Source organism: Etheostoma cragini, chromosome 13, assembly GCF_013103735.1.
Source record: "Etheostoma cragini isolate CJK2018 chromosome 13, CSU_Ecrag_1.0, whole genome shotgun sequence".
Classification (NCBI taxonomy): Eukaryota; Metazoa; Chordata; class Actinopteri; order Perciformes; family Percidae; genus Etheostoma; species Etheostoma cragini.
The window spans coordinates 13,753,838-13,767,933 of NC_048419.1; the positions used below are offsets into that span (position 1 = coordinate 13,753,838).

A 14,096-nucleotide genomic window follows, 5' to 3' on the forward strand; every position below is an offset into this window, starting at 1 on the left:
GTGTGTGTTTGCGTGTTTGTGTGTGTGTGTGTGTGTGTGTGTGTGCGTGTGCGTGCGTGTGTGTCAGAGACAGCGAGAGAGGCAGGAGGGGAGAGCAGGAACATTTACTCTCTTTTGACTCTGTGTGAGCTGCTTGTGACCTTTTTGCTGTGAGGCATTTGAACTCTCTCTATTTAAACCTTCTATACCAGGGGTCTTCAACATTTTTTAGGCCAACGACCCCTCAGTTGAAAAAGACATGGAGCAGGGACCCCTTGCTACATACTGTATATTGTAAAAATATAAATATAAAATATAAATTGCATATACCACTGGGCCTACAATTACATGAAAGGTGGCATTAAGCCTTCACATAAAACTTTTCATGTGGCATACAGGTGTTAAAATAATACTTGTTGACATATTCATATTTATACATCAGGTTTTAATGTTAGATTGTGGCACAGTGAATCCTTAAGCCTTACTGTGACTGTGGATAGCTGCCTCATGGCTATCTACCTCAATGTTATGTAAAGACCCGAGAGGGAACTCTTTAGCAACTCTAAAGACCCCCTGTTGAATATCTATATTCTATAATAAACTGGGCTTGACTGTAGATCCCGCTTTGTCCCTCCCAGTGTGAGAGTGCTTGTTGAACTTTAACCAGGAGATTGTCTGATGTCTTTTTCGGAAATTGGGAGACACCTTTTAAAGTTGTTTAAAAGCTTTAACAATTCATAAAATTCTAATATTCATTTCTGGACCTGGATTTAGTTGTCACACATTTGATCCATATACAGTTGTTCCATGCTAAACCTTTATGAAAAGGGACAGATATTAAAATTACCCAGAACCTTAACCCCAAAGTCTGTGTACTGTATGATGATAAAATGCTGAGTTTTTTTTTTCTTTGCCCTCTGGTCAATTTATAAAAGTAGGGGTGAAATTTCGTTCAAAGTTAAGCTATTCCCTGATTTGAATTTTAGATATTGTTAGTTTTATTCAAAATGAATTGCATTTTTGAAATCCTTATGTAGCCAGAGGATACATTAGGATTTAAATAGTGGGGGCATGTTTCTGAGTCACTGCACACCAACCCATTTATTTACTGATGTTGTGATCTTCAGCAAGATGGTGCCACAAAAGTGAGGGAGGTAAACAATCTTCAATTTCAAGTTTCCGTTTGATCTGCATTTATTTGTGCATGCAGGTGAGTGTTTAGAAGTACATGAAGTGTGCGTGGCAATTGTTTGCGACACCATGATTTTCCTCTACCACTTGGGAATCTTTTCGCCTTGTCACATGCACTAACTCAGATCAAAGAACAGACAGATTGACGGATGAATTTTCTCAGATGCTTCCATCAAGGATGTTGGTGGAGCTGCAGCAACCCAGTAACCTTCTGTTGTAACAGTGATAAGAAAGACCAGTCTTAGTAGCTCGTTTTCCACATTGATCAGCAAGGAAAACAGACTCAATTAGGGCTCTGTGTGATAGGGGAAATCATTAAGGAATAGAGTATTGGGGAGGAAAGGATTGCTAGGCTCCAGTAAAGTGGGTTAGAGGAAGGATCCCTGGAGTTTAAACCACTCACTGCCGTAGCTCGTCAACCTGCTCTGATCAATGGGTAACATGGGTAACATACGGATGTGTGTATAGTACGTTTGCGTGTGCAATTGTGTGTCTATGGAAAAGACTGTGGAGAGGCAGAGGGAAATTATTGTGCCTAATTTTGCACAAGGGATTGTCATGGCATTAATCATAGTAATCCACTGGACACACATACTTTTCTTAGGGACTTTTTCGCTGGTACAGTAGTTCCAATAAAAAGCTTTGACAGCTTGTTCTGTTGATTTCCAATGCAGTAAACATTACAAACATATTCCACTCAACCATCCTGTGTTAGGATAGAGGTAGACATTTAAAAGATGCATTTTTATCTAAAGAAAACTGTTGAAATAAAACCAAAACTATCTGCATGGCCTATAGGTTAATCTACATGACATTGATTAGCCATTAACCCAATCCTCCCTGTAGCCCAGACGCTGACATCCCTTATGGTGTTTCAGGGATGTGTGTATGTGCATGTGCATTAGAAAGAGAGCATCTATGCTTGTAAGAAGCCTATGGGGATACATTGTTAATTCCACTGTGATTGACAGACTCCATTACATAGCTGAGAGGAGAATCCAACAGGAGGAAGCCTGCGCCTTTGAGCCGCGCTGACTTCATGATGGAAACTCAATAGGCAAAACAAACTTTGTATTATAAGAGCATTATCACTTCTATCCGTCTTCTCTTTTGGTGAAAATCAAATGAAAGGAAGGGAAAACTGAGCAGTCAGCTGAAGGGAGATGCGGTGATAAAAGCAAATTCAATGAGAGGAAGGGAGAATGTTGTATAAAAAAAGAGCGGAAAGAGGCATGCATGGAGGGATTGGCACAGGGAGGAGAGTGGATGCCATATACCCCAGATGACATGGCTCAGATCTGGTCTGTGAATCATGCTAGCTCACTGTGAACAGATGGTTTCTATGGTGCATTCACACACACAGATATGCACAAACGCGTATGTATGTGCAGTGTACACACACATACACACACACACACACACACAGACACACACACTAGTGGAGCAGCAAATTGGATGGGCCAATTAGATATGGCTGCCATTCTGCGACTGAGGAGAGGAAAACTAGCATGGCAGAGGCTTATTGAAGAAGAAGAGCTGTGACCGTGAGGATGGGCTCAATTGGCCTGTTCATTAACTAATAAACTCCCAGTATTATATCCGGCTCCATGTTAATCACTGTTTATGAGCTTAACTGATGGTCCACACTAACAACAACATTGTGAATGTAAAAACCGGACGATCAAAACCAAATAATCATGTAAAAGACACTGATTCTGCATTGTCCTAAAAACAGAGTCTTGGTCTTCTAAATTTTATCAAATTATTTTCATGACAGCATCCCTGTTTCTCATGTTCTCTCCTACTGACAACCCTCTTTTCTGTTTACATTGCAAAGAAATCCCTTTATGTTCCCTAGCATGCATAGGCTTTACACCCTGGCATCTACTGACCACTATCAGTCTGGTCCTACTGACGTACAGGTACATGCTTTTATCCTGTGGTAACCCTGTCACCTAAAAATGTGAATGTAACAAAACCACATTCTCAATGTACATTTTGAGGTAAGACCTTTCATAACTTTTGTTCTTGTCCTAAACCTGTCGTTGTTAGGGATACTTTAGTATTGTGCACAGCTCTAGACTGGATGGACAGAACCTTTAAATCTCCTGACATCTGGGTCCCGGTGGAAGACAGGAGCCCCGTGGAAGCTGCTGTCAGCTCCAGTGTTATCCAGTTATCACAGTCTGTAGCCCAGGTCTCAGCATGGCCATTACTTTGTGCTTTGTGTATGCAGCTTTAACCTTGGCTTTTACACACATTGCTGCATATGCACAGTTTTGTAGTTTGCTTTTGTAGACTTTATAGTTAACAGAGGGAGTTAATCAGTCAAGGAACAAGTTAGCAACATTTTGACAGCTGCTACTTTGTTTTTTGAGTTCAAATATTGTTTCTTTTTATCGTGTTAAAACTTTTAGCTCCAAATCCTTGAATCTAATAAACTGGACACATCTTACACTCAAACTGACACTCATTTGCATGCTATTAAAGCTTATTTCACAATCAAGTACAATTTTATTGTATTTTTTGAAAAACATAAATGCGTCATGCATTTTGGCACATGTCCTGGTACAAAATGATTACACTTACTGACACTGATCTGCTATGGGATACGGTTGTTTAGACAGACTTCCATATTTCTCATTACAGCATGAAGGTTGGTGCAGATGTGTACATATATTACGTTTGCATAGCAAAAACATAAACGATCACAGGATTAATAGGTATTAAAGTGTCCTGGGCTTTATGATTGATGGATGAAGAGTAACAGCTATACAGTCAAAAGCAGCTTCAAACAAATGACAGGAAGCAAGGATTATTAAGTAGGGCAAATCGTAGGCTCTGATGAAGAGAAACTTCAAGCTTAATTACACACAACGTATCCTGTATTGAGCAGCACTAAATCAAGTGGACATCTGTTTGTGAGAACAGTAGTCTTATTAAACAGACACACTTAAAGTTAGACTTCAAATTAACTAAAAAGATCAAATCAATGTGTAAGAATACATCCTTCTTTAAACAATTTATAAACAAATATTTCTTAATGTGGAATTAGATTATTTCAATTGTTCTTGTTGTCAAACCCTCCACCAGCTTATCAGCTATCCCCTTAATAGGCCTTTGAGTCCATTCATACCAGAGGCTGCTGTTTTTAAGCATACAGGAATTTAAAGTGTTTACATATTCCCCAGGGATATATATTTTTGAGGAATAAGAGCTATTTCTTTGGCATGTCAGCACTGCAAGCTGTGCAGTGGCTGCAGCTGACAGTGGTTGTGTATGTGTGTGTTCACCTTGGTGTGTGCCATCTGTGTTGTAAGCAACCTGGACTGACTAGCTTCATTTGCAAAATATGAAGATGCTGATTTAGCTGGTTTATGCACAGTACGGTGAAATGAAACACATCCGAGGCCTTAATTTTGCTTTTTTACAATCAAATTAAAACTGGTAGGCTATTCATGGATGTGACGTGCAGCTTGGTTCATTTTCCATATGCACCAAGGTTGTGTAACACCAAAACTCTGAGGATGCACATGGAAATCTCTGACCTTTCTGTTTCCTCTTCAGCTTTAATAAAATGGTCTCCCACTGAGCTGGACGAATCAGATGTCTTTGTCCTTAGCTGTATACTTGCTCATGATCCCTTTTTAATATCTTTGGTATTTTTATCCATCTTTGTAACACGCTACGCTTGCCACTGGCTCCTCTTTGTTGCTCATTTTTATATTCTTTTGTTTGCTTGATCCAGATCCCATGCAGCCAGCATCTACCTTCCCTTTTATATATTCCATTATTGTCTGGCATTTTGCCAATCAGTGATGCATATCAGCTTGCTTTTACCGTTAATGAAATACATCTCTTTTCTCTCTTTCTCTCCTTTTTATCATTCACAGCATTCCTCCAACCACCCAACTCCATCATTTAATCTTACTCTCTCCACTTTGTGCTCTGGGAATTTGTTTTGTACATACTTGACCTATGCTTAATAAGGGCATCTCAGTTCATATCAACCAGCCAATTGATCTGTGTCAACTCAAAAAAGAACCAGTGACAGAACTTGAGGGAAGAAGATTTGTTGTTTCTAGATTCTAAACAATGGAAGTCTTCACGTAGAGTATGTTGGCAGCAGTAATTGCAGAGCTCGGTAACAGCAGTGCTGTGCTGTGTCCAAGATCTGGCTTAGACACAGTGCCCATGCCCTTGACTGGTTCATGGGGCGGAAATACTGTAAACAGCCCCACTAATCAACTCCTGGAGGAATTTTGGGTTGAATAACGAACTAGCATCACTAGTATAGGGTGAGATAGCAGTGAGAAATCATAGATAAAAGGATTTTCATAAGTACTTATTTAAGCAATTTTATATATAGGGTATTTTTCTATTTTTACCAGTCAATTTCGATTCATTTTTACATTGAGGAATATTTCAAGCAACCACTGCTTGTTTTTCCTTTAAATCATGTAAGACACGTCATTAAACTCAGTTTAAGCCACAGATTAAAATATCATTGCCAGTGCAACATACACAGTATTGATAATAATACCAATCTGGGGTAATGTTTTTGTTGTTGTTTCTAATTGGTTGTTGTTTTTTGACCACCAGAAGATGTGTGTTTTGTAAAATAGCTGTGTCTTGTAATCACATGCGATATTTGCCAGATTGTTTGGCATGACATGCATACATCCATCCATCCATCCATCCATTGTTGTCCGCTTATCCGGGGTCGGGTTGCGGGGGCAGCAGCTCCAGCAGGGGACCCCAAACTGCCCTTTACTGAGCAACGTTAACAAGCTCTGACTGCACTTTTATCCACACAATTAGTTTACACACACTTGAACATTGGGAAAGAAAATGTTCAGAACAGTCTTTTTTTTCATAAGTCTTTGCAGTTACAATGACCCCGCCCCTAACATACAGAACTTAACATCCATAGTTATCTTCTATCTAACATGATCTGTGCACTTCATACTTAAGCTGATTATACAAAAAAACTAATGTGATTTAGTAATCAATATGGTTTTTAATAAAAAATGAAAGAATTAGTAAAGACCACTAATACATTCTGGGATTACACTCTGTTGTACTCATCGTGTGTATGTGGAGAGAATGTACTATATGGCTTAATCACCAATGTCATGCCTACTTACAAGCAGCTTTTACATTAAACTGATCCTCCCCACTTGTCACATGAAAAAGGTGGAGAAGTGCAGGCAATCTGTTGTGCCATTGTTGAACGGGGAGATGAGCAGGATATAGGCAGTGTGTGAGAGTGTGTGTTGCAAGTGTGTAAACTATCTGCTAGTCATTTAATCGATTATTGCTGCAATATATAGGCCAGGATGAGCTATGAACAGTGCGCTTAGGTGTGAGTGCATTTGATTTTTCTGTGTATGTATGTGCTCAGTGGGAGGCGTTAAAGTGTCCCTATGTGAACATGTGTGCAAAGGTGTGTGTGTTTGTGTGCATGCGTGCGTGCGTGTGTGTGTGTGTGTGTGTGTGTGTGTGTGCGTGCGTGTGCGCGTGTGTAGGATAAGTGTGGAGCTTCAGGTTAAGCAATAGGAAGATTGAAAGCAGCAGCTGTGAGACCCAGAGGTTACAAACCATTTCTCAGTCCAGTGAACCTACACACACACACATGACACAGCCTCACCAGGCTTTGGAAAAACCAATATGTGATTATAAAATGAAGGAAGAGAGAGCAACTGAGCTGTAGCAAAAGATGAAACTCTAAAGATATATCTGTATATACAGTGAGGAAAATAAGTATTTGAACACCCTTCTATTTTGCAAGTTCTCCCATTTAGAAATCATGGAGGGGTCTGAAATTGTCATCGTAGGTGCATGTGAGACCTAATCTAAAAATAAGAAATAAGTATTTGAACACCTGAGAAAATCAATGTTAATATTTGGTACAGTAGCCTTTGTTTGCAATTCCAGAGGTCAAACGTTTCCTGTAGTTTTTCACCAGGTTTGCACACACTGCAGAAGGGATTTTGGCCCACTCCTCCACACAGATCTTCTCTAGATCAGTCAGGTTTCTGGACTGTTGCTTAGAAACACGGAGTTTGAGCTCCCTCCAAAGATTCTCTATTGGATTTCGGTCTGGAGACTGGCTAGGCCACGCCAGAACCTTGATATGCTTCTTACAGAGCCACTCCTTGGTTATCCTGGCTGTGTGCTTCGGGTCATTGCCATGTTGGAAGACCCAGCCTCGACCCATCTTCAATGCTCTAACTGAGGGAAGGAGGTTGTTCCCCAAAATCTCGCAATACATGGCCCCGGTCATCCTCTCTTTAATACAGTGCAGTCGCCCTGTCCCATGTGCAGAAAAACACCCCCAAAGCATGATGCTACCACCCCCATGCTTCACAGTAGGGATGGTGTTCTTGGGATGGTACTCATCATTCTTCTTCCTCCAAACATGGTTAGTGGAATAATGACCAAAAAGTTATATTTTGCTCTCATCTGTCCACATGACTTTCTCCCATGACTCCTCTGGATCATCCAAATGGTGATTGGCAAACTTAAGACAGGCCTTGACATGTTCTGGTTTAAGCAGGGGAACCTTCCGTGCCATGCATGATTTCAAACCATGACGTCTTAGTGTATTACCAACAGTAGCCTTGGAAACGGTGGTCCCAGCTCTTTTCAGGTCATTTACCAGCTCCTCCTGTGTAGTTATGGGCTGATTTCTCACCTTTCTTAGGAATGAGAGAGGGATGAGACCCCACGAGGTGAGATCTTGCATGGAGCCCCAGTCCGAGGGAGATTGACAGTCGTGTTTGGCTTCTTTCATTTTGTAATGATTGCTCCAACAGTGGACCTTTTTTCACCAAGCTGCTTGGCAATTTCCCCGTAGCCCTTTCCAGCCTTGTGGAGGTGTACAATTTTGTCTCTGGTGTCTATTGACAGCTCTTTGGTCTTGGCCATGTTAGTAGTTGGATTCTTACTGATTGTATGGGGTGGACAGGTGTCTTTATGCAGCTAACGACCTCAAACAGGTGCATCTAATTAAGGATAATAAATGGAGTGGAGTTGGACATTTTGAAGGCAGACTAACAGATCTTTGAGGTTCAGAATTGTAGCTGATAGACAGGTGTTCAAATACTTATTTGCAGCTGTATCATACAAATAAATAGTTAAAAAATTTGTTGTTGTTTTAGAGATTATGTCTCTCACAGTGGACGTCCACCTACGATGATAATTTGAGACCCCCCATAATTTCTAAGTGGGAGAACTTGCAAAATAGCAGGGTGTTCAAATACTTATTTTCCTCACTGTACCATAAATTAACATAAAACACGTAATATATTTATAATTATTTGTATTCCAGGTCTGAGTATAAGCGAGGAGCCTCCTCTTCACAGAGTGATCACTGGCCCTCCGTCGACAGATCAACAGGAAGGGGCACCATGTCGCAGCAACAGCCTCCAGCCGCCCTCCACCCCAGCCCTGCCTCGGCGCTACCTGCCTGCCCAGCCACGAAGCTCCCCTGGAGGTCAGTCAAAGATTTTGTAGGAAAACAGAGCATGATTCTTTATGGATTTTGAGAGATTTTTTTGCAATTTGGCTCTGCACAATTTCCACAGACAGTCACAGTGTGTGTTTCAGTATTGTGCAGGAATACCGACATGTGTTTGTAAAGGGAATATGCAGGTAATCATGCAAATAAAGGCTGAGCTTTATGCATTTGAGAAAGAGAGAGAGAGAGAGGGAGAGAGTGAGAGAGAGAGAGAGAGAGAGAGAGAGAAGCAATTTTTCACCAGCAACAGATTGTGTGCTATTGTCACACATGCTGATGTCACATATGCAGTAAACTATTTAATTACCAGCCAACCATAAATTATGTATTATGTATGTCCTGGTGTTCAGAAGCAGAGGAATATTCCACTTTCTAAAAACAAAAGCTTTAATAGTCAGTACTTGGAATTTAAAGAGAGAGTGCACGTGTTTATAAGTATAAGCACTTTGCACAGATATTTATATCAGAAGTCCATGGTAGCAGAGAAATACTGTGTTTTCAGTGCATAAATGCCACAACTTTTATTTTTCAACTTTCCTCTGCCTCCATATAGCACCTAACTAATCCCAAGCTTCTCCTTTCAGTGGTTGTTGAAAGAAATTTTGGGAAATGCTGGAAGCCATTTAAATCACACTTCAACATTTCACATCACTTGCAAGATCAATGTGTCAAACTACATTAGAGACATCAAGAGTGGAATTGCATTTTATGTGTTCTTTAGGCCATTTACTCCAGTGACAACATTTCAAAGCTTAAAATACACATTTAGCTTTTAAAGCTATGGTGAAATATCATGAAACACAAACACCACAGAATTGACATGGTCTTATACGGCTAATAAATGTTTATGACCTTGTCAACTGTCCTGGTTGACGGTGCCAATATGGTCTGTTCAGGCGCACAGGCAGTGATGCTTTTCACACACAGTTGTATTTTTCACACATGGAAATTAACACCAGAGGCCCCGTAGTATCACACTTCTCTCACTCACACTTATCTCATGTCTTTACACTTTTACAGTGACTGATTGAATGAAAGACACAGAACTCTTGTCTTTGCTGTACAGTGTACCTAAAAACGAACACAACTAGGACAACATGCATTTTAGACAGCAAATAAATTGTAGAGAGCATGCTGACCTAGCCTTTAGCTGTAAGCACTGCTGTGGCTGTACAGCCTTAAAGAGCCACTACCATGCCTGTGGACTAGTCTTGTTACATATCTGGCACTAAACCAACTAGATGTTTCTCTGTTTACATCCATACTGCAGAAAAAAATTTACAATTAGCAAATGGAATGCATATATTGACATATTGTTTACCCCCAGTTTTCTACTACCAAATAATTGTGAACAAGATCATTAGTGAGTTGCTAGCTAGGCATGTTAATTTATTTTTATTTACTTTTGATATATCTTCAACCCTCTTTCTAGTCTTTGATTTCAGCTAAGCTAAACATTGCACAACTACCTCTTTCCAAAATATATTTGGGAAAGTGTTTGTTTACTGCTAAATAGACTTTACATTCCAAATTCAAGTACAAGTTGAACATAGTCTTGCAGCAACAGTATGGGGGGGCTGGGGGTGCTCGGCAGTATTGAGTCACTCTGAGAGCCACATTTGCATGACTACACCAACAATATGCAATATGAACACACACAAACACACACACACACACACACACACACGCACACACACACACACACACACAAACACACACACCCTGCAGGCCTGAAATATCTCTCCAGGGTTATTTGGGGAGTTGTTCAGGATCACAGACTTCTCTTCCATTACAGGTCTAATTAGTTTCTTTTCAAGGCCTTTCTCCGTCTCTCCTCTCTGCTTCACAACAGATTCCTTGCCATCCTCCTGAAACATTTCTTATTCACTATCATTTTTTGTTCTTATGGGTAAGGCATCTCAAATTTATTGTTTCAAATCCAGCTACGTTCTCTACTCCCACACACCTCACCTACTCTGCTACACAGTTCTTGATTGCCTTGGCTGCAAAGTGTAAAGTCACAGAGAGCAAGGAGATGATGGGCACATCTCCCCCAGTATGCTTTGCGTCTCTTTGACCCAGAGTCCTTTGGGACATAGTTATACAGCACAGCAGGGGGGAGATAGCTGGAGATGAAAGCAGGAGGGTAACAGAAAAATTGAAAAAGGTTAGGCAAGGGGAAAAAAATCAGCAAAGAAAGGGAAGAGAGAGTGAGGAGTCTGCTGCAAAGGATGGTTGGTATGGTGCTTGTGTCTGTATATAGAAGGTTTGATTGAATTGAATGTTGTATATAAATATCAGGTAGCTTTTTAACACTACTACTTACTGCTTCATTTACTTTGTCGTCTATTTTCTAAATGTCAATGACAGTGCTTTTCTGATGAAAGCAATCCCCAATGATCCTTGTTGATTGACAGTTGGCAGGAAGGAGTTTCAGCGGAGTTCAGAGGTCACTCGTTCTCTCCCGTCGTCCCCAAAGAGGCTGGCGGTGGTTCCTCCCAAACCTCAGTCCCCGGGTGAGTCTTTTTCCTCATAATGCAAACACATAATTTACATATGCATATATGTATCATCAGCAAAATACACAACATACATGCACATAAACTGTAGCTTCTAATTGTCCTCTTTAAGCACACCTAATTGTCTACCTTCCCAAACCTTTCCAAAAATTTTCCTTACATTTATAACTTCTTCTTAATCCACCCACACTCAGAAGCAGCAGCTTGCATCCTTTTTGGATATCATGATTTGATCCATGCAGTCTGTACCTTTCTTCGTCTTGGCTCTGCGGTGGTTAAATCCTTTTTTTACCGAATCGCAGAGGGCCTCCCCATCTTTCCTTGCAGAGTTGACACACATCTCCTCAGGCTGCACATCTCTCTTTGCGCACTTCACCAAAGTGCTGCTGTTACTGTTCACCTTTGTCTGTGCTGCATCTTGTGCCTGACCTCGTCTCCTCCCACACAGGCGCAAAATAAAAACATTTTCTTTCTCTTAGGTTCTCATCACTGTAGCTTGTCTGTTGTTTACTGCTTTTGAGAGCGAACATTTACACAAGACTTCTAGACGGGGAATCCTAATGCGCCTTCAAGGCACAGATGAAGAAGTAATATTGCAGCACTTCTGCTATTTGCAGTTTTTTTAAATTTTTACAAGCAAAGCCTTGATTATTAGATTCCATGGAAATAAATATTTTTTAACCTTTTAATGTTTATTTCTTACATTTTTGAAAAAGAAATTCCCCTATTTTAGGTTTTTCTTGCACACACACACTTGATTTGTACCTAAATTGGCCTTAAACGTCGATCACCATTAAAATCATACCATATCTTCATTCTTACTGAAGTATTTGTCTCTCCACACTCTTCTCTCATTTCTCCCCGCGGCCCATAGCACTCCCCTCATTTCCTCTCCCCAACTCCTAACTGATCTTTCACTCATTACCTGGGACCCTGCACCCCAAGCCCAGCCTCATATTGTCATGGAGGCTGCGCCTTATGCTTCAGTAGGCCTAAATGACGTGTGTGTGTGTGTGTGTGTGTGTGTGTGTGTGTGTAGACACTTACACACACAGCCTTGTTTGTGAGAGCGTGTACAGGTGACTCACACAGAGGTTAATTGGCCTGCCTGTATGTTTATACCTGTGCCCCCTCCCAAGGGAAAATGGCTTTCAGATGTTTGTGTTTGACTGGCTGTTAAATTAGCTCCATCATTAATTGCCTTTACTTCATTTGCCAAATGTTTAACACAAACACAACACGCATTATACACTCATACACGTATACAGTATACATACACATATATACAAACAGTAAGTATACAGTAACAATGTCCTTACATAATTGCATGCTGTTGCTCAATCACTTCTTGATAATGATCACATTCGTCATGAGATTAGATGGTCCATCATGAAGAACACCAGACTGGGAATTACCCCAAAGGATTCTTCTGTAGGAAAGATTCAATTAACTTGTTATCATTTATCATGCGAGCACAGTCATTAGCAATAGGTCAGGTCCAATCTCCTCTGATTTAATACGCATCTATTACATTACTATAGATATCTGTGTCCTAGTTAAGTTTAAGAATTGATACATGACTAATTAATGGCAACTTGGAGATATCACATATCTGTAATGTATTTATTCCAGAGTTTTTCCAAGGTGAAAAGTATATGCTCACGCAGACTATTTTCCATCTTGATTTTTTTCTCTCCCTACAGTCCAGTGTGGGCTGCGGCCTGCAGCAGCAGTGCGAGGGTCATTTACCCCGGGGTCCCCTCGCCGCGTGGCCCCCCTGAGGCTGCAGCAGGAACAGCAGGAGAGCTTGCAAAGGGAGAAAGAGGAGGCTCAGCAGAAAGAGAGAGAAAGGCAAGCAGAGGAAAGAGAAAAAGAAGAACAAAGAGAAGAGGTGAGTTGCTGAAAAACTACAGCGCCACTTGCTGTTTGCACCATTGTCTATAATGTTGTTCTTTGCCACTTAGGTTCAGAGGCTGCAGGGACGCTGTGAGCAGCAGGAGAGGCAGCTGGGAGCTCTTAGAGAAGAACTGAGGAAGACTTCCTTGGGTCTAGAAGCCTTTATTATCACCACACAGCATTACTGCCTCAAGGTAGCCAGCTTGAATATAAAAGGGATACAGTCTTTCACCATAATAAGGCACCTGTCCACATAGAGTTGTAGTGTTATTTTGTACTAACCATAGGTTTCCTTTAATTAAATATACAAGGACTAAAGTGACAAATTAGCCTACTCCTTGGTGGACGGTACAAATCATTATACATGTCTAGCCCCCCTAAACATTCAAACTTAATTAACTTACTACATCAATGATCAAATGTATAGACAACAATGACTCAACCTTTCCATTTACTCAGAGCCGGTATTGTAGAAAAAACATACTCACACAAATATCAACATATATTATTTAACATCAAGAGTTCAGAGCATGGCCAAGTAGCAGGACAATTAGCAAGAGTCAATGTGACTATAAGTAGGGTCCTCCCCAGTTCAGCATGTCACTGACCTGGTCTGGTCATCCAGCTCTCTGTGTCTGTAGCTTTGGAGGTGCAATGGCTGTAATACTGCTGCCAGACTGTCTAGCTACTGTCTGATTTGCTGCAATCACAAAGCCCACAATGCACACGTGTAAGGAAAGGTTTAAGTGCAGACATTCAGTATTTGAGTATGTTTGAGCTCCCTCTGCTGGAATTAGCCAGACACAGCAGCTACTGCACTGCCATGGATAACAGCATGCTGTAGGCCACTGTATGAGTTAATTCATATCAATAAGCAAGCAACAATGACAGTATTTTCCTCATATAGGTTAATTTATTTTTTAATAATTTAAACCACTTGGGCTACACAGTGTGTCACCAGGTAGGCCAGTGGTTCCTAAACCTCCATG

The 14,096-nt window shown here is 40.8% G+C and overlaps 1 protein-coding gene and 1 long non-coding RNA gene across 4 annotated transcripts in view; one reads left to right on the plus strand and one right to left on the minus strand.

Moving 5' to 3' along the window:
- mtus2a (microtubule associated tumor suppressor candidate 2a) overlaps positions 1-14,096 on the plus strand; it is a 43,575-nt gene that overhangs the window by 23,480 nt on the left and 5,999 nt on the right. For all 3 annotated transcript variants that reach the window (XM_034890170.1, XM_034890171.1, XM_034890173.1), the window contains exons 5-8: positions 8,504-8,668; positions 11,110-11,208; positions 12,915-13,102; positions 13,176-13,301. In XM_034890170.1, coding sequence (XP_034746061.1) covers positions 8,504-8,668; positions 11,110-11,208; positions 12,915-13,102; positions 13,176-13,301 — 578 coding nt within the window. The remainder of the gene's footprint in view (positions 1-8,503; positions 8,669-11,109; positions 11,209-12,914; positions 13,103-13,175; positions 13,302-14,096) is intronic.
- Positions 5,016-14,096, minus strand: part of LOC117955589 — a 12,482-nt gene continuing 3,401 nt past the window's right edge. The window contains exon 2 of the long non-coding RNA XR_004659095.1: positions 5,016-5,046. This is a non-coding gene — a long non-coding RNA (uncharacterized LOC117955589). The remainder of the gene's footprint in view (positions 5,047-14,096) is intronic.